Source organism: Indicator indicator, chromosome 28 (assembly GCF_027791375.1).
Source record: "Indicator indicator isolate 239-I01 chromosome 28, UM_Iind_1.1, whole genome shotgun sequence".
Taxonomy (NCBI): Eukaryota; Metazoa; Chordata; class Aves; order Piciformes; family Indicatoridae; genus Indicator; species Indicator indicator.
Window position 1 is genome coordinate 7,752,398 of NC_072037.1, and position 20,083 is coordinate 7,772,480.

Here is a 20,083-nt window from a genome sequence, read left to right on the forward strand (position 1 = left end):
CTGGCAGCTGGCGGTTACAGTAAGTGTGTGGTCACACGGGGGGTGCAGGGAGCAGTGCTCAGGCTGGGTGCAGCATGGGTGGGTGATCAGTGCGGTGGTGTGGGGCGGGTGCTGCCATGTTGCCAGTGGCACAGACCTGGCTGCCTCCCAGTGCTGCAGGGATACAGGGCTGGGCTCTCCCGCATCCTGAGGAAGGCAATGCTGGCCAAACTGCCAACTATAGGGCAGCCCCACGGCCTCAGAGGCCACATTGTCATGGGGGTGTCTGCTGGGGACTGTGCTTACCTGCACCCTCTACCCTGCCATGCAGCAGACGCGGTGCAGGTGACTGGGACACAGCAGATGGGGAGGGTTTTGGGGTGGGAGGTTAGCTCTTGTCACAGCCCTGGCCTAGCTGGGGTGTCAGGGCCAGGTTGTGTTGGGGCACCCCAGCCAGGCACAGTGGTGGGTGGGCATAGGGATGTTGCTGGCACATGGCTGGGCACTCAGACCACAAAGTGGAGCCCATATGTCATCTGATGGCCATTGTCCCAGGCATAGAGCACTTTTTCCTTGGGGTTGTAATCAACCTGTGTGGTGAAGGCATACTGGTTGAGGAAGGGCAGACGGAGCTCTGCTTCTGTGTCTGTGTGCGTGTCAAAGGCATAGGAGATCTGCCCTTCCTTCTGGTTGTAAGTATCCACGGCGTAGAGGATGCCACAGATGATGAAGCAGTTCCCGTAGGTGTTGCGTTTCAGCCCTGTCTTCCAGGTGGTCTCCTTGCGTACTGAGAGGTCCCCAGGATCAAGGCGGCTCAGGACGATCACCTCCTGCTGCGAGTACTCATAGTCCACGGAGGGGTAGATGACCCACAGCCCGCTCTCATCCACAGCAAAGTCGATGTCTGAGTGACCCCTCCACTTCCAGGGTGTTGTGTCCTCATACACAACATCATGGAGTAGTGCCCAGCCTGCCACGTACCGCTCCTTCAGGTCATACTTGATAATGTTCTTGGTGAAGGCACGGTTGTAGTAAAAGGCCCCTCGGTACACCACATGTCCAGTGCCAATCCAGTTGTAGGGCAGCTTGTAGAGGTTGCTCCAGCGGCCTGCAAGAGGGTAGGAGAGGCATTAGGACACAACCTTGCAGCACTGGGGTCCCATGCCTGAGCATGCTGGTAGTGGTAGGGAACTTGTGTCCCCATCATTGCTGCATGGGTGCTCCCCAATGTAGGTCCCCATCAGCTGCCCACCACCCTAAGGCCTTGTACAGTTGGCATTGCATGGCACCCACCCAGGAGGAGCCAAGGACCTTGCACCTGTTTGGCCACCAGCCCTCACCCTGCTTGAAGTTGTCAAGGCTCCTGAACTCCAGCAGGCTGTTGCCATAGTAGTAGTTGGTGACATAGATGCGATCATCCTTGGCTGCTGGGTCCTTCATCCAGGCTCCCTCATTGCGCCCATAGCTGTGGTGCTCCACTGGGGACTCAACTGACTCAATGGTGCCTTCACACTCCACCTCCTTCACTAGGTGCCAAGGAGGAGGAAGAAGGCTTACCCTTGTGCCAGGCAGCCTGCCTCCACATGGTTCAGGAAGCCCTTTGCCATGACAGGGCTATTGTTGGCCCAGCCTGGCCACAGGCACTGAAACCACTGAGGCAGGTGCATCCTCCCAGCACCCCCATTCACCCACCTCTGTTTGGTGTTTCAGGGCTCCCGGTGCTGTCAGCCTCTTGCCTGAGGATGGTGGCAGAGGGGCTGTGGATGGTGGTCTGGGGGGCCAGGACAGTGCTGGGCTCAGACGTGGTGCTGGGCACAGTGGTCTCTACCCGTGCAATGGCTTGGGCTGGGGTGCCCTCAACCAGGGGAGGAAGGGGGCCCCTCTCCTGCTGACGCTCTGGCATAGCCACCACTTTCACAGAGCTGTCTGCAAAAGGACAAGCTGGAGGTCTATAAACTGGCAAAGCAGCCCCTGGCCCTCTGCCTTGGCAAGAGGGTATCCCCAGGCTCCACACCCAGTCCCCATCCTCTGCACTCACCACGGCTGCCAGCTGGCCCTTCCACCATTCCCACCTGCCCGGCCTTGTAGTAAGTGATGCCCCTGACCACCGTTTGCTGGTGTGCTGATGGCTTGGGTTTAGGTGTAGGCTGTGACACCCCCTTCACCTTCATGTTATCTTTTCTGGGCTTTTCAGGCTTCAGCTGCTTCTCCTTGGGTGCTCGGGGAGGTGCCTTGTCACCCAATGCCTTGCGGGTGCTGGGGTACCGTCCTGCCTCCTTCTCTCGGCCACCTGCCGTGTCCTGGGGAGCACAGTCTGGTCAGACCCTCTCTCCTTCCCTCTAGCCATCATGCCAGTGGCAGTGGGCACAGGAACTAGCTCCTGGCTGATGGCATGGTGCACTCCAATGCACCCACAGCAGCTGCCAGCAAAAGCCTCGAGCCTGGGGCAGGTCAGCTCTGAGGCAGAAGCAGCCCAGTGGCACTGGCCATGCCTGCGAGTTGCTGGGTCACTGAGGGGGTACCTGTGCCTTGCTCTCAGGGACAGCAGCAGCGTCCTTCTGCAGCAGCTGGTAACCCAGGTTAGAGATCTCTTTCTTGATGCTGATCATGATGTCAGAGTAGTTCTCGTAGCGTTTCATCTGGTCGGTGAGGTGCAGAACACTTTCCTTCATGAAGTCATTCTCCCTGCTCAGGTTTGTCTTGATGGTCTGGCACAGAGAGGAGAGGTTGGAGCCCTGCTCAGGGAACCCATGGCACCCTCAGACAGTCCTGAGCAGCCAGATGGGGCATGCTGTTGGGACAGTGCCTGCCTGAGCTCACTCACCTCCTCCAGTGTGTTCATCTGGGCCACCACCTTGCTGATGTAGGAGTGCACTTTCATCAGGTCCATGCTGTAGAGCGTTCCCTCCAAGAGGTCCACCATGGACTGCAGCTGCAGAGGGAAAGCAGGACTGGAGCATAGGGAACAGGACAGGGCTGCACAGCCGCTGTGAATGCTCCCATTTGTCCTCACCTATGGCTGGCGCATAGGAACCACAGTGCTCCATTGCCCTATGCCAGGGCAAGGATGAGGATCATGGGTTCTGAGAATGGAGAGGAGATTTTCCAGCCCCCAGCCCGTGATTCTGCCATGCCTGCATATACCTTGAAAAGCTCTGGAGCCTGCTTCTTCAGCTTCTCCATCTTCCACTCATTCTCACAGGGATTGAGTGAGGATGGGGGTGCAGTGCAGGAGCACTTGCAGTCGGAGCCCGAGCTCACTGTCTCCACCGTGTAGAAGTCCTCCACTCGCATGCTGCCATTCCTGACGCGGCTGCAGGCATCCTTGCTGAGCGGCCGCAGGATGCACTTGCAGCGGCAGTCAGAGCCCTCTGAGGTCATCCTGACCTGGTCTGTTTCACCCAGTGCCTGCAGGGACACGCAGCATTGGGGCAGATGGTGAGCCTGGGGTCCCGTTCAGATGTTCCACAGGGTTCTGCCAACCCCATCAAGCCATCACAGCCAGCCTCCTCTCTGCATGCCCAGAGGTCTCCCCTAGGGCTCTTAGATGCGCCCCAAAGAGCATAGGACATTGTGTGGCCCAAAGCACCCTGTCCTACCGCACTGCACTTGGATGATGGTGACAAAACCCAGACAACTGCTTGCCCCTATGGCCACCAGAACATTTTGTGCTCCAGGTACTTTGGTCCCATTTCTGTAGCTGCTTCCAAGCCTTCATCAAGACCTGAGTGCACAGGGAGAGCCAGAAATGCCTCCCTTCCTCTGCGCCCACAGCCCTGACCCAACACAGGGTCCCTTGTTCATAGTGACATGCGCCACCTCAGGGTGAGCTTGGCCTCTCTGGACTCTGCAGTGGCCAGAGACACACACTCAAGGACTCTCTTGTTTCAGCACATGGCCCTGACTCACGCTACGGAGCCCAGGGTGCTTTTTGGCTGGCTTCTGCAGATAAGAAACTCTTCTTTCCCTGCTGCGCTGGAACAAGGCTTCGATGCTGCCTGCGCAGCAGGACGGGGAGCTGGGTCCTTGTGACCCCTTGCCACAAGCTATGCACCCATCTGGGTGGTGGGGAGCATGGCTGGGCTGCATTGGGTGCTTCCTGTGGGGATGTGCCACCCAGGAGGGTGGGAAGAGGGAAGAGGCAGCGCAGTTACCCTGGAGGGAGAGGGCTCTGCCCGCAGGGACTCTGACTCATCCTGGGAAAGAGAATGGTGTTAGAGCAGCAAAATGAACTTAGCTCTGGCTCTCCATCCTTTTCCAAAGCACAGCACGGCGTGGGAAAGGGCAGAAGCCCACAGGGCTGATGTCCTGTGCACAAGCAGCACCCACGCCCAGCAGGGCTGACACAATGGTGGCACCCAAGCAGCAGCTTTCCCTGGGCACTGCTCATCCGGCAAGGACCCCCGGCTATCTACAGCCCCACAGCTGGGGACACGGGATTCCCTTCCTCAAGCAGGAGCAAAACCTTCTGAATTTTGCATTTCAAAAAAGCTTCTCTCTTTCAAAGGGAAAAGAAAGTCCCACACCAGGCAGCTGAAAGGGTTGTAAATTGAAGAGGATCTAATCAAGCTCTCGGCAGGGAGCAGTGGGGCACAGAGCAGGACCCCCTTCCCAAACACCACCTATTCAGACTCTCACACCTCCATGGGGCCTCCTGACCTCCCTATGGCAATGCCAGCACTTGTGCAAACAAGCAGGACAGCTCACAGCCTGGCCACGAGCTGCTGGCCCCTCCACATGAACCCGGGCAACTCCCCAACTCCTGTGCTGGGCTGCTAGCCTTACCACAAGCTCTGTCCCTCCATGTGCACAGTGCTGCAAGGGGTCCCACTTCGCACACACACGTCTGTGGGAACATTGCACAAAGTCCCAGTTTTCACAGACATTCCCACAGGAGCCCTGCACGAGGTCCCAGTGTGCTCCACGAGAGTCTCACTTGAGTTCCCATCCAGGTTCCCCCATCCCTGCCAACACCCCAAGCAGCAACCACGGGTGAAACTACCACCACTGCTGCACAGCCCAAAGCTCAGGGACATGCTCCAACCCTTCCGCAGGGAAGGGCTGCAGCTGCCTGTGCTGCAAGCTCTCTCCGGCGGGAGCAGGCGGCCACGGGACGCGCATTCCCTCCCACTACTCTTGGCAGCGCATCGGTGGGAGGCACGGCCGGCGTGGAGGCCCCGCGTGTCCCGCTGAGGTGGGGCGCGAGTGGCTGGAGCCGTGCGCAGCGAATGCGCTGGGAGCAGCCCTATCAGTGGCTGTTTACTCTGCGCAGTGCATGGGCGGCCCAGCAAACAGAGGCTCCCCCCGCCACACGAAGCGGCAGAGACCTCTCGGTTCAAGACAGAAGGGGCAACCTCTTGACCAAAGACCTCCTGGTTCAAGCCATTTCTCTTCCCGCATCCCAGCAAATGGCCCCTGGCTGGGGCAGGGTGCAGCCTCATGGGTTGCTGGCCGGGCAGGCAGCCGGGAGGGCGAGCAGCCAGTGGCTCAGGGGCTTGGCAGCCGCCTTTGTCTCATGACTGCACAGCAATAAAAAAAAATCTGCGCACCTCAGGTAAAGGTGTGAGCAGGTGCTGGGGGCCAGGGAGACCTGCTTCCCCTTCCCGGGGACTGTGTGAGCCTCACTGCACAACAGCCAGGGCAGCTGCCTGCCTTTGCGTGGGGTAGTAACATTAAACCTCGTTCTGCCTTTTAAACGGCTTCCTTAAACAGGAACTGTATGGTCTATTTATTTGGAAAAGCCTGTAAACAAGGAAGTCTTAAAAAAAAAAGCTCCTGCACGGTCCATTCTGCGAGAGTCACCCCGCCTCAGTGCATTGGCTGGGCATCTTTCATCACACTGTGCCTGGCTGTGCCCTGACCACATGGGGACAGCCCGCACCCTCAGTGCACACAGGACCCATTCCCCAACAGTGTGCAGGTGGGTCAGAACATGAGGGCACAAAAGCTTGCTCAGTGTGGGAAACTTTGTGGGGGCTGCTGCAGCCCTGCAGGGTCTCCGAGTGATTCTTTCCCTGAATCCCCCTCACTCACTGCAGACCCCACCCCACGGTGCAGCAAGCGGGTGCTGACAATCCTCCAGAGCCAGGCTGCAGCTCTGTGGGGCAGCTGTGCACCCATGGGTGGCACAGGAGAGCATTCCTGCACTTTGCTGAGGGTTTTCTCACCCCCAGTTTTATCAGCTGGGTAGTTTTTCCAGCACTGTCTAGTTTCTGGGACCTCTTGCAAGAACGTCCATACGAACACTGAGTCTGCGCCATTATTTGGGCAAAGTGGGACCTTTGACAATGAACCTTGGCCAGCTTTAAGCTGTCCTTTAATTGCTGCCAGAGGACTTGTCTAGGAGGAAAACATGCTGTGTTGATAAGCATTCTGCTGCACTGTGCACCCCATGCACAGCTGCTGGAATCTGTCTCAGTCACGGGAGGGAAACCATGTCACCCTCATCTTTCTCCTCCTCCCTGCCTTGGCGCAACATGTTAAACATGTTCTGTAGTGCAGGGAGCTGAGGCAGAATGGTTGGCAGAGCTGAGCCATGGCTGATGGTGCCAGGCCCTGGGCACTGGTACTACTTAAGTGTCTCATGTCAGTCACAGGGACACAACCATGAGAAGCAGTTGTGTGGCACACAAGACGGGATCTTATCCAAACTGAAGTACTGCAAAACCACCGTCAAACCGCAGGCAGCACCTGCATGGAAGGAGGGATGGAGGAGATGACAGCACTGCACAGATCCATGGGCTGTGGATCCCAGACTCTTCAGATAGCATCACCTTTGACACCCTGATGGGAAACCAGTGCCAAGCTCCCTGAATACCGCTCGCAAACAACACCTGGGTTTTCATCTTCTTCCACCAACTGACTTGGAAAAAGATGGGCTTTTAACACTCTGCTGTTCCTGGCATCACCAGACGACTGCTCCCACCACCTGGCTGATGTCCCAGCTCTATCTGGGCTCCAAACAACGACCCTATGGGTGAGCAGCCATGGGGATGGCTTGGCACCAAAGACTCTCAGATCCACGCAGGACACCGGTTCCCACATGCTGCCATGTCTTGCTCTTGTCCTCCTATCACCTATACGGAGGAATCTTGTCCAGGCTGTTCCTTCTGGCCCGGAGATGGTCCGTGCGGTGACCATCACCACAGAGCCGGGCTCTGGGAACCATCCGACCCACCAAGCGCGCTCGCAGCCCCAAACATCCTGCCCTGCCGAATCCCCGCAGCGAAACGAGCACCGGCACCAAAACCGCATCAGCCCTTCGCAGGGAGCATCCCACGTCCCGGTCCTGGGTACGGCCCGTGTTTGGTGCCGGGGACTGCACCGACTTCTCCCCGTTCCCCTGCCCCGGGGCGTCTTGACGAGCACCAGAGAAGATCGACTGCCCGAGAGGAGCCCCAAAGTCTGTTCTCTGCCTCCCAGAGGTGAGAGCCCCGGTCTGGGGACACGGTTCTCAGTCCCCGGCGCAGGTCGCGGGGCCGATGCCAACCCGGGGCTGCGCTCACGCCCCCCATGGGGGTGCGGGAGTGCTCGGGCACCCTCGTCCGCTCCTCTCGCTTCTCGTGCCGGTGCGGCTGGAGGCGGCGGGGCGGGGTAGGAAGCATTACCTTGGGACCCTCCCGGAGCGTGCCCGGGCACAGCAGCGACCGCCGCCACCGCCGGGGCCTCCGGATCGCCACTGACCGCCCTGATGGCACCCGCCCCGACGGCACCCGCCCCGCAGGGAGCGGGGGCTACCCTCGCCTGCTCCTGGGCACCCGCGGAAGCACGGCGGGAGGGCACACCCCCAGCTCCGATTCCAGCCCCGGTCTCCAGTCCCGGTGCTGGTCCAGATCAGGCCGGTGCTTACCGTGGCGGCCCCGCGAGCGGCGGCCAGCGCTGGGAGAAGCAGCGCCGGGAACAGCAGCACCCGCATGGCGAGAGAGGCGCTGAGCGCCCGCACCGAGCGCCCGCCTTGCCCGGCCCGGCCCGGCGGCGGGGAGGAGCCGCTCGCCCGCCTGCCCGTTCCGCCCCGCCCCGTCCCATCCCGGCCCGGCGGCAGCATCGTCCCCAGGAGCGGCGCCGCGACGGCGGCGCGGTCTTGCCCGAGCGGAGCTGTCCGGTGCCCACTCTGGGGCCGTCCAGGCTTTTCCTCTCTTGGGGCTGGCTGCCGGACCTAACAACACTGTCCGGAACCCCGGGCTGCCCGGTGCCCCATGTCGGGGCTCCCTGTTCCCACCCCGGTCTGCTAGGTGCGCTTTTCCCGGTCTAGCCGGTCCCCTCCTCTGTCAGAATGGGTGTCGCCCGGACCCTTCCCGGGGCTGCCCAGCTTCCTTTCTGGTGCCCAGTGTAGCGCTGGGGCTACCCGGTGTCGCGGGCAGCTCTCTGGGCGCGGGCAGCGTTCCGGGCTCAGGCAGCGGGCGCCCCCTAGCGTCCTAGTGCTCCTGGTGCGCCGGCCCGGGCGAGCCAAAGGGGCGCCGGGCTCTGCCCCCGTTCCCGGGGCGGAGCCGGAGGCGGGCCTGGGGCGTGGCGGCCCCCACGGGTACATCCGGGCGGTGAGGACGGACTACGCTTCCCGTCGTGCCCCGCGGGAGGGCGGGGCGGCCCGGCCCGGCCAGGGGCGAGCGCGGCGCCCGCAGCGGCGGCTCTGGCTGTCAGCAGCGCCCGGAGCGGCCATGGGGCAGCGCGGCCGCCGGGGCCCCTGAGACCCGCCGTGCCCCGGCCAGGCTCCGGCGCGGCCCCGGCGCCGCCGCTATGGAGCTGGAGCCGCCCGCAGAGCTCCCCGAGCCCCGCGTCTCCGCCAAGGGGCCGGCCCGCAACGGTGAGTGAGTGGAGAGCGGGGGCCGGCCCGACCGCGGGCGCCCCTCAGGGCCGGGGGGCGGGAGCCGTGTGGCGAGGGCCCGGACGGTAAGGCGCCGGGGCACGGTAGTGGGGTTTCTCCTGCCCGCCTGACTGGCTGTGGCAGCAGGGCCCGTGGGGCGGGGGGCTTCGGGCGGCCGCAACTTTCCGCGGTGGTGGGGCACAACAAAGGGCCGCGGCGGGCCGCGCGTGTTGCCTGCCCTGCCCGCCGCGGCTCCCCGCTGACAGCGGCCCCGCCGCCCGGGCTGCGCCTCGGCGGGACGCGCCGTTCCGTCGCCGGCACCTTCGCGGACAACGGCGAGGCCGTGCATGGAGAGTGTGGGGATTGTCTTCCACCTGCATTGGGTGCCCTTCGAAGCGGAGAGGATTCGTGCTAATTTATCACGGTTCCCCAAAAGTGCAGGGATTTTAATCTAAATCTTCCGTTTGCTGCCGCCGGCAGCCCCAGCCCGCTCGGTGCCGGGGAGAGGCGGGTTGGTTGCAGCGCTGCTGAAGCTCTCCCCGTTTTGTCGTGTTTCGGGCTCCATTCTGCATCACGGTGCAGCTTTGCACCATGACTTGCTCTCCTCGGCCTTGGCTCGCCCTGTGCTGCCCGTTCTCTCCCGCTGACCACGGGAACAATGTTTGTTTGGTCAGGGGGTGCTGCTGCTGCTCCTGGTGTTTATAGGCACCATTTGGGACGGTTTTACACTTCCAGTATGCAGATCCCGCATCTGCACTTGAATGTCCTTGCCAATTTTTATGGTTTGCAATTGCATTTTACCATCTTAAGGTACTCTTTTCTACAAAGGATTTGCTCAGACAAAAGACGCTCTTATCAGGAGCATCACTGGCGTTTGCTAGATAGAGGCATCACCAAAACATGCGCAGTGCTGGCAGTTAGAGAAATGAATATTTCTGTACTTAGCCTGAAGTGTAATTTTGATTTGTGACTCTTCGTGAGGATCCTATAAATGCTTTACTCCTCTCTTAATTAGGTGTCCAGTTGAATGAAAGATACTTTTTCATCTTTGAGTCAGAAAGTTCAAAAATAATTTGGGAAGTGTTACTTTGGTGTCATGAATAATACGATTGTAGTACTTTGTCTGGATTTATTGTTTGCCCACAGAACTGTGGGATTTTGAGGGAATATCTTTGGATTCCTCAAATTAGTTTTAAGAGTTACTTGCCTGTCTTGTGTAGCTGTTTCATGGGACAGATGTTTTACCTGTGGCTGCAGTTTGTCTTTTGAATGAATGATGTAACAACCTTTTTACTACTTTGCTTTCAAAAATGTGAAATACTGGTATGGTGTTGAGACACTGCTTGACCTTCAGTCTTTATAAAGCCTACAGCAGCCACGGGAGGGGGAGAAAAGATTGGCATCTTAGTTTGTTGGCTTATAAAGTATCTGCAAGTGGTAATGGCCAATTAAGACTCATAACGTTTCTTTCTCTTAAGGAAGATTCATAGAGCTTGTGATACGTTAAGGTACAGCATCTTCCTTCTTAACAAAATTAGTTAGAATTGTGACATAAGTACTCAGGAGTTACCTATATCAGTAGGATTATATTCTTGGTGGCTGTGTTAAAATCATTAATGAACTTAAGCTCTGCACGTGGCTCCTGTGTTAACCCTGAGTAAACTGCCTGCAAGTTTATTGGTGTCTTCAGTAAAAGGAGCTTCAGAGTAACTTTGAAATGCAGTTGCATGATATTGTTTCAGCAAGTTAGGGGTGATTGCAGCTTCATTATTTGAGAGGGTGTTTGACATTCTTAGGCTGTAAGATGATGGTTTTCCTTTACCAATTGGAATAAATTCCCTGCCATGTAAGAACCTACTTTGTCATTGAGCAAATTGGTGGCAATGAGTAAAAAGAATTATTAAAAAAAAAAATTAGGGCATTCATTTTGTCCTGTACTACCAGCAATAATTTTTCAACAGGATCCCATTTAAGACTTAGTTTTACCTATAGCTTCAGCTGACATCTTTCCTCTGTGAATGAAACATGATTGTTTATACAGTTTTAATTATTATTTTCACTGAACTAGGAATAAAGCAGATTATCTAGAACTGAGGTAACTTTGGACACTTTGTTGTGTGATATGGTCTTGGAAAACAAATTTAAGTATCAGGAAACTACTTGAATTTTGTGTTCCATTACAATTATCAGTTGGAGATAGGTAGATCACTAATCTGGGTGAACTCCATACCAGAGAAAGGGGAAGCTGTAAGAGCACAAAGAATGTAAGGTTTCCAAAGAAAAATCCCATTGCTTGCATCCCTTCCCTTTTCCACAGTGCTCTCAAACTTTACTGGCGCACACTGACATTTTTAGTGGTTCTTTATGCTTGATTGCTTTGCATCTGATGAGATAAGCCTTTGCTTAACAAAGAGTATTTCATTGATATAGTTAGGTTTTAGTTTACTTGCTATAAACATTTCTTTGAAGATTTAGGAAGAAAAACAAATTGAGTTGTCGAATGGCAATGCTGCTAAAGTCAAATGTCTCTGAATAAACAAGAAGCTACAGTGTTATTTTGACTCGGTATTGCCTTGTTGAATCTGGATGGTTCTTGCTTTTGTAAATAATAAGGCGATAATAAATCATAGGATCTGAGCTTGGGTCTATGATGGGAAATTAGAAGCTTTGTAATTAAGAAAGAACTTTGATTCCTTTGTTTGGTTTGATGGTAAGATGGAAAAATACCTCTTGGTGTAAAGTTGGAATTTGGTATTGATGACTTCTGTAGATCATTAATCAAGAAAATGGGTTTATGCATGCCTTTTTGTACTAAAACCAGGACTAGCAATGTATGTTCAGCAGATGCAGTGTGTGACGGGACAATGAAACAACAGGAATTTTCCCCCTGCTTTGCTATAAAACAGTATAAATACTGTTATGGAAAATGAAGGAGCTTCTCCATCTATGAGACTGTTTCTTGATTGTTGGGAAGCAATAGTCATCTCTGTCCTGTTTCTGGGAAGACATTTGTGGGATTTATTTTTTCATGTGGGGAATGTGCAAGCAGTTTGCTAAATTCCTGTTGAGCTCCTGCACGGTGGTAGCTTTGAACAGATGCATTTACACTAGCATTCTCTGCGAATGAGAGCACAGTTTATCCTGTTGATAAACTGCCTATTTAAATAAAGCCTTCAGCAGTGTAATCTGGTAATTCTAATTAAGTCATTTACATAAAGAATTGGCCCAGGGTTTCATCAGATGGCTGCTGGTGAGCTGAAATGCATTCTTTCCCTCCAGCTGTATTAAACTAGCCTTTTGATCCTTTTCAGTTTTTTAGCCTTTAAGCCAGAGTAGTTATCACTTTGCAGAGTTAATTGAGAAAGGGAAGTTGGGGGACAAGAGGACCCTTCAAGGTTTAGCTTTAGTCTTAATTATTACAGTTGTAATTACCTAATTAGACTTCCAGATTTTTATATGTTGATTAAAATGATTCTGTGCAGGCTTTGTTGGAAAGAAGAAACACAGCACTGATGGGCTAGCTTCAGTGAAGTTCTTTATTGGTAAATGATTAGCAATAAATTATCTGACAAGCAGTATATGTCTGGGGTATCTGAATTCTACTCCAGCTCTTTGATAAGGAAACTTCATTTATAAAAGGTGGACCCAATGTCCTTCAGAGTGCACAAATTATATGTCTTTGGTTGCCTAATCATCTCAGCTATAGGCTAGTATCAGTGGTGAAATTTAAACTTAGAGAAATGTCTGGTTGATGAGAAGGACTACTTTTTTAAGCCGTTTTTCCCTTTGTGGATGCATCAGGAAGAACTGATTAAAAAAATTGCTGAGGCTCTCATGCTGGGATGACTACAAACTGCTGTGATGTCTTTGACTGGAAATCTCTCAGCAAAAACTTGATGGAAACCTTAAATATTTTTCATGGAAATATAGTCTGAAATTGTGAAGTCCTTGAGTCTCAGTCACAGAATTCTCTTGTCATATGAAACTACATCAGCTATTCCAACAGGAGACAAGAATTGCAGTAATGGTACATGTTTCTAAAGGTTCCCTGGTCCTCATATCAGCATGGTGGATTCTCTGCAGGTTAACCCATGAGTAGGTGTACGCTGTCTGAAGCTGAATGAACACTGTGCTCCTATAAATGTTAGGGTTTATTTTACTTAGCTGATGCTGGCATTGCTGAGAAGCATGGGGTTTATCTGTAAGAACTGTTTGGGAGCCCTCAGATTCTGAAGCCAAGTGATTGTTGTGGTTGTAGTAAAAAAACAACCAACCAAACAACTAAAAATAAAGAACTTATGGTCTCTGGAAGTTCTGCCAAGCACCCACTTGCCTTCTGATTTTTTTTTTATTCATTCTCACAGCTGTAACCTTGTTTGGCAATGCATACGAAGAATTATTCCTAAGTATATTGTTAGTTTCCTGGTGAAAGTGTACACAAGGTTTATCTTGTCTGTTGTATCAACAGCTGTGAAAAAAAATGCCTGTTCTGGAGATCACAAGCCAGAGATTTTGACTCACAAATAACTTAATGGAATATGGAGTTCTCTGTCTACTGGAGCTTTGGTTTAAGGTGGGTAACAGTGCAGCTGAGATCTTGGCTTATTTTGCAGTAGAATGTAAGCTCAGGGCTTGATTTTTAAGGTAGGCTTTTCCTGGGGCTAAATCTGGATGTCAGCTTAGTAGGGCCCAGGATTGCTTTGCTCAGCCCACATTGAGTGGTTTGGGTACTAAAAGAACTTGGTTTTGATCTCTACATATGACTGTACCTTACTCATAGGAGTGTTCCAGATTTGTTGAGAGAGTTTGTGTGCTTATATACACCAAAGGGCTTTTTTTGGGGTAGATTAATACTGAACATAGACACAGAATCATCCATCTCCTTCCAAGCAGGCTCTGTGAAGGTGGTATTCTTTGGCATGGCTGACTAGTACAGCTGAGCTATGTTTTGCCACTGCAGTTCCATATGTATATATAACAGTGGTCATGAAGGCTTGAGTTTCTACACAGCAGCAAAGCTAGAACTGGTAGCAGGAAGAGCTTTTTCTGGTGGTATTGCATGAACTAGTTGAAATGAGAGCAGTTGTGATAGAGCTCTGGGATTTTGTGATCCTGTCTGCATCGTGCAGTCTTGTGATTAAAGACTGATTTGCTTAACTTTTGTGTGGTGTCAGATTAACCATCTTGCTTGAACATCTATAAAAATGAAGAGATATTAATGACATTATTTTAAAATGAAAAGTCAGTGCTAGCTAAGATGCTTGGGAATGGGTATGAAGATTCATAAAACTGGTGGGTTTATGTTGGTAACACTGATCATTCATAGCCTAGCCTTCTCGTTGCTGCCTCATGGGAAATTCATAGTTGGTGCTTGCCAGTATGAATGCTCATCTGAGCTTTAAAGTTTGTTTGTTTCTTTTTTTTCTTGAAAGAAGGACACCAAGTTCCCACCAGACTGGGTCTGATAAGGCTGTTGTGTCGTGTTAAAAAGTGGAAGAAAATGAAGGAAATGTGTTCAGTGTTAGTGTTGTGTGCTAGCTTGCTACTACCAGTTTGCAGCTGACAGCGTAGCTACTCAGTGCCTCTTGCCTTCCTTGCTGGCTTTAAAGCTTGTCTTTGCCCACTGCTGTTTTCCTGCTTACCTGAGACATGCTGTATGGGTCTGTCATCTTAACACTTGAGTTGACCTTTAGTATTTCACTTTGATTTACATAGGGCCTCCACTGAGTGAACTGTCCCTATCACAGGATGATATCCATAAAAATGACACTTCCTAGTCTTGGAAAAAATCACCAGGCCCATTGGAGCCATGTGAAAAGGACACCCAGCAGGAAGAGAGGCCCATGGCTTGAAATATTCATCAATCATTTTCCTGGCACCAGGAAACCAATCAACTCTTCTAAGGGGTAGAGCGTAATCAATCACACAATGTGGGAAACAGGGATTGCTGGCCCTACCAAAAATGCCCCTTCATGTTGACAGAGGAAAAAAGCGTTGTGTTGCCTATTCACAAGTTGTAACTTACACCCTTGGTATAGAGAAATTGGTCTTTTGTAAAAGGCAATCTGTGAAGAAAACTGTTTAATGTTGATTGGGCAACTTAAGCTTGAACTAAAGGTTTTGTTTCCAGTGCTAGTGAGCCATGTTGTGAGATTTTTTTTCTTTACCTTTCTGTAACTGATAGGTGAAGTTTTTATCTCCTGTCCCCAAACCTGTGTGTTCTGTAAGCAGCAAATACAGCAGCATGGTGGTTTTATCTAGGGGATCAGAATGTTAAAGTTTTGCACTTACTTTTGTGAAACAGCTTTATTTTGAAGTAACTTTTATTGCAAACTGATGCTAGGGAAGAAATGTACCCCTGCATGCTTGTTTTCCTCTTTCTATCTTTAACTTTTTAAAGATCTACATTTATTTAGGTTGCTCAATAAATAAACAGAAGTAGTCAACATCTGTAGGATATTTTATTGTAGCAAGTGGATAGGGATTATTTGAATTCTTGTTTTCTAAGAAGATGCTGTAAACTGGAGCAAGAGTTGTTTATAACTATTCTTTCTATGGAAACTTGTGCAACAGCAGTTACATAAGAACTGCTGTAGTATTTATGGCAAAATAGTTGGCAAGTAGATTGCTAGAGTTCCTTCATCAGGAAAACATCTCTTGCATTGAGCTGATGCACCTAATGAGCTCTGGCTCCATGGGGCTCTGCTGATGCCTGGTGTACATGTGGCTTGGGTGGCTGTGGGTAGTTGCATAGGCTGTGCTAGCCCTGGCTTAACTGCTGGCTTGTGGAGGTGGTTCTGGTGCTGCTTTGTTCTTCAGTGTGTGTAATTAGCAGTGGGATTTGACAGGAGTTTGGCTGTGTGGTCTGAGGTGCCCGTTTTCTATTTCAGTAGCTACAGAAACCTGAAACAAATGCACCTTTAACAAATTTAGCACTTTACTCCTTTACCAATGCACTCAAAGTGCTAGTGCTTTGCCATGGTGGGGGGCCAACAGCTTCCATGGCAAGAGCCTTTTGTGCACCAGCTCCCACGTGGGGCTCTGCCTCCAGCTGAGAGCGCTGGGCTGTGCCTGCTGCTCCTCTAGGCATGACTAGAGGGTGACTGGAGGGGCAGAGGTTTCTCTGGGTCCCCAGAGCCTGGGGACAGATGAGCAGGACCCCAAGCCTGACTTGAACCATGGAGAGGATATTCTGATAGACACTGCCTGTGGGGCTGAGGGGAATGACCAGCTGTCTCTCTGCTGCCTTTGTGCAAAAGATGAATCAAGATTTAGGTCAAACATTAAGTCAATTTTCTGGCATATCTTCTATAAACTACCTTCAGAGTAACAGTAAATATTCAGTACCTCCTATACTTGCTGAGAAGGAGCATTTCTAACCCTTAAAACTTGAGAAATGCTGCATCATAAATACTCCTGACTTGTTTTTAAGTTTGTCAAATCTCAGTGTTTAATACACAACTTTAAGTGACACCCTGTGGTGGTTTATTGGGTGTTGCAAGTCTTGGAGTGTGTGGATGTAGCTGGCTGGTGCCAGAGGTGAGCCAGCAAGTCCTCCAGTGGTTGCTTCAGGTATTTAAAGCGGTGCATGTGAATAACAGTTGATACAGAATAAAACTGAATAAGCCACTGAATAAGATTCAGCTGCTCAAAAATGCTGAGGACAATCCTAAAATCCCAGTTATTAAAAACTTTGAAATGACCTTGAATCTAAAGCTGTCTTGAAGTAAATTTTATGACTATTCTCCTTTGCAAAAGAGGTTAGGGACAAAGAGGTACTATGCTGTTTGGTAAATGTTTCATTGGATGAACACTGAAAATCAGCAAGAATCAGAATGTGCTGAAGGCACAGAATAGCTGTGTGGAATGGCTGCAAAGTACTTCTCTGGAAAAGTAAAATGGTCTGCATGCAGAAATAACCAGAGAATAGAACTGCTCACTCCTAACTGCCTGGAAATTTTTTTTTTGAGGGTTTACTGTAATGGTTTACCTACTGAACTATCCAGCTGGGTTTCTCATTAGTATTTTTTTTAAAAGCTCCCCTTTTTCATGGTCAGTGAAGATACAGATTCATTTGTTGTTCTAAACAGTTTCAGTTCTATTGTTATGAGAAAATCCTGAGGGCTGTGGCTCTGTTATAGCTCTGTAGCTTTTTCATGGAGCTGGTGATGTCTTTGAGTTGGTCTGGTTTTTTTAGTTCAGCACTAGTCTGATGTCAAATGATATTGAAACCTTCTCCCTTAGACTTTTTGAGCTTCTAGGATAGAGCCTTGTATAGTAAGAATTTTGAAACTGCTTCTTACAAAATGTTGTATTTGTCAGTAAGGAGGATAATACCCTGAAGCACACAGCATGCTAGGAGTAAGCCATAATGTATATACTAGTCTTTCTCTTATATCTGGGAGGTTTATATCCCTATAGTTTAAAAATTGAGAGTTTGCATGAACTTCAGTTCATGTGAATCTGGAGTGGAACTGACTTGAGTGTGCTGGAAGCTTCTGCTGCAGTTGGCTGTGTGTAGCTGGGTCCTCTCCACAGCATCAGGACCATGCTAGAGCCATTCTCATCTTACTCAGACTGCTACAGATCTGGTCACACTGGGATGATTTTTTTCTTTAGTAGAGTAAGATGTTCTCAGGCTTGGACACGGTTTGTGGTTGTGGTGGCGTGCAGAAGGCTCGTGCTCAAATGACAAACCTTACCCCACGCTGCTGGCCAAGCAGAACATGGCCATCTGTGAAACACGACAGTGATGAACAGCAGGGAGTGTCTCAGAGGGGGGGCTCTTATTCTGATTTTTAGACTAATTAATTTCTAATTAACATATGAAGTGAGAACTCAAGAGTCTCTGGTTTGTAACTATGAAGATGTCAAGCACTGTTGAGACAGTTACCAGAAAAATAATTTCAGAACAGTTGTGGGCTGTGGTGGACTTTTGCCCTTGAGAGCCTCACAAAGGGAGTGCAGCAGTTGTCCACTCTGAGCTTGGTAAGTGCTGCAGGAGCAGTGAGGGGAGGCTCAATCATTGCTGGAAGCTGGCAGAGCTGCTGGGTACTTGCCCACCTCTTTGGCTTCTATCTTTTCACTAATTCAGAGATGTCTGACCTGAAACTATACCAGTTGTCTACAGAGACTTGTTCTGTTCCTTGTTTAAAGCTGAGAATGCTGTCAAGAGAGCAACCATGATCTCTATATTCTCGAGGGTGGATGCTTAGCAGCTAATTGCCACGCTTGTGTTTTGTCCTCCCTTGGCTGTTTGGTCGATGGCTTTGTAGAGGGGGAGCAGCCCTAATGGTAGCACTGAGTGATGCCTTCTCAAGGATGGCTGTGCCATATGGATGCTGCAGCACCCACCTGCAGAGCAACAGGAATACAAACCCTTCACAATTCTTGTCACGGGGATTAAAAGTTAAGCTACAACTGTAAAAGCATCTGAAGACATGTTGTGGCTCTAATCATCTGAAGTGCACTCTCCCTGCACTGAGGTTTTGCAGATGAGCATGGTACAGTTCAGGTAGCTGGAAGGCTCATGTGGATCCCCAGCAGATGCAGTGAAGTACTGAATCTCCTCTCTCACCCACACGATCAGCCTGAATTGCCCCTCAAATTTTGCTTGATTTCTTATAACTAGACTCACTGCCCATTGAAGTCATTGGCTTTCTGTGGTGCTTGTTCTGCTTTAGCACACCAAGGCTTTCAGGAGAGTGCAGGCACCTTATCACAAGTGGTATCTTAGCTTCAGTGATGATTTGTGGCTCACTGAAGTGCATACACTCCAGCTTTGGGCCCAGCTATGATCTCTTGGTGTGAGCACAGGCTGCTGCTTGCTGGTGGGTGGCAGCTGTGGAGATGCTGCTCAGTGGGGCTTTGGATGTCAGGCAGACCTGGGGGAGATGGCTGAGGGGTGGCAGTGCAGAGTGTTTGAGGAGGGGTGGGCAGAGGCAACAGTCAGCTTGCTTGTGAGCAGGCTCTTACTTTCCTGAAGTGAATGGGGAATAAATTCTGTGCATGTACAAGAGATAGTGATACACTCCACATCTCCAACTGTCAGTACAGCAGGAGATAATTTACTGATGAATTCCTTTTTGAACTGCATTAAAAAAATAAATGGTAAATCACAGCTACTGATTGTTTACCCTGGTTTTGGAAAAAAACGTATAAAATGTTGGTCTTTGAACAGTTTTGTTTGCTCTCCTAGTGGATTACTCAGCTTCAAAAGGAAGACCAGATTTCCATTAGCAATGTATGTCACAATTTTAGAATTACACAACTTGTACTCTTATGTTAGCCTGAAATTAAAAAGGCAAAACATGAACTCCTGCATTATTTTTATGAAGTTAAACTAAAGTTTCAGAGTGCTCCTTACAGCAACAGTGTCTATTAAATACACTCAAACTATTTTTCCATTGAGAAGAATGGGAGCATTCTTTAAAAATGCAGGTATTTTTCCTGTATTTAAAGTAATTTTCTAGTACAAGTAGAGACAAACATCCACAAATACCCAAATGTTAGGAATGATGTTTCTATCCTGAAGACAGAATAGCTGTCAAACAGCTTCTGATGTGCATTTCAAGATGCTTAGATGTGTTACCACAATTAAAAGCTAAGAGATGTGCCATACTGCAAAATGAGATTATAGCAGTAGACAGATGTGGCTGGAATGAGCCTCAAAGAGAAAGGGAAGGGTTTCTAGAATTGGAAGCAGCAGGAGCTAATGCGGTTTGCAAACACTGTAGACAGTGGGCAGAGAGGTAGGTGGGGGGAGAATCAAATTTCCTTTGATTCCTGCCTGTATGTAATCCCCATCCCTGGGAGGCCAAATGGTTAATGTAAGCTTTTCACTCCAACAAACCCCAAGATATTGGTATTGGCAGGGCTGACAGAAGTACTCAATGAGACTGGAAGGCTGAATTTCACGAGTGAGATGCCTGTATGTAACATATTCCATAGCAAGCATGGTGGTCATGGTGAGCTGGGACTGTCTGGTTCCAGGGTGCTGAAAAGCTGCAGTGTATCAGCCACTTCTCTGTCTGGGGGCAGCTTAGGATGTGTGCTAATCTCTGACAGGACCTCAGATGAGCTGTGGTGTGTGGTGGTGTCCTGTGTCTGCCACAGAGCAGATGCTTGCTCTCACTACAGCCTCATCCTGGTCACTGGGTGTCCCACAGGCATGGGACACCCTGGGTTGATCCTACTGCCACTGATGGGCAGAACATTTATTGCAGCATGAGCCACAAAATGCTTTCAGGTGGCCTGTAGGAAATAAAGACCTTGCAAAAATGAAAGAGCAACAACCATGGCTAC

At 50.7% G+C, this 20,083-nt stretch overlaps 1 protein-coding gene across 1 annotated transcript; it reads right to left on the minus strand.

Annotated features, from left to right (window-relative positions):
• Positions 1-485: 485 nt before the first annotated feature.
• On the minus strand, positions 486-7,894 carry OLFML2A (olfactomedin like 2A). The gene is made up of 8 exons (XM_054393484.1): positions 7,829-7,894; positions 3,124-3,387; positions 2,804-2,911; positions 2,502-2,687; positions 2,018-2,279; positions 1,672-1,905; positions 1,320-1,505; positions 486-1,087 (listed from the first exon to the last, which is right to left on the minus strand). Exons 1-8 carry the CDS (start codon positions 7,892-7,894, stop codon positions 486-488), a joined length of 1,908 nt encoding a protein of 635 aa, XP_054249459.1.
• Positions 7,895-20,083: the final 12,189 nt, after the last annotated feature.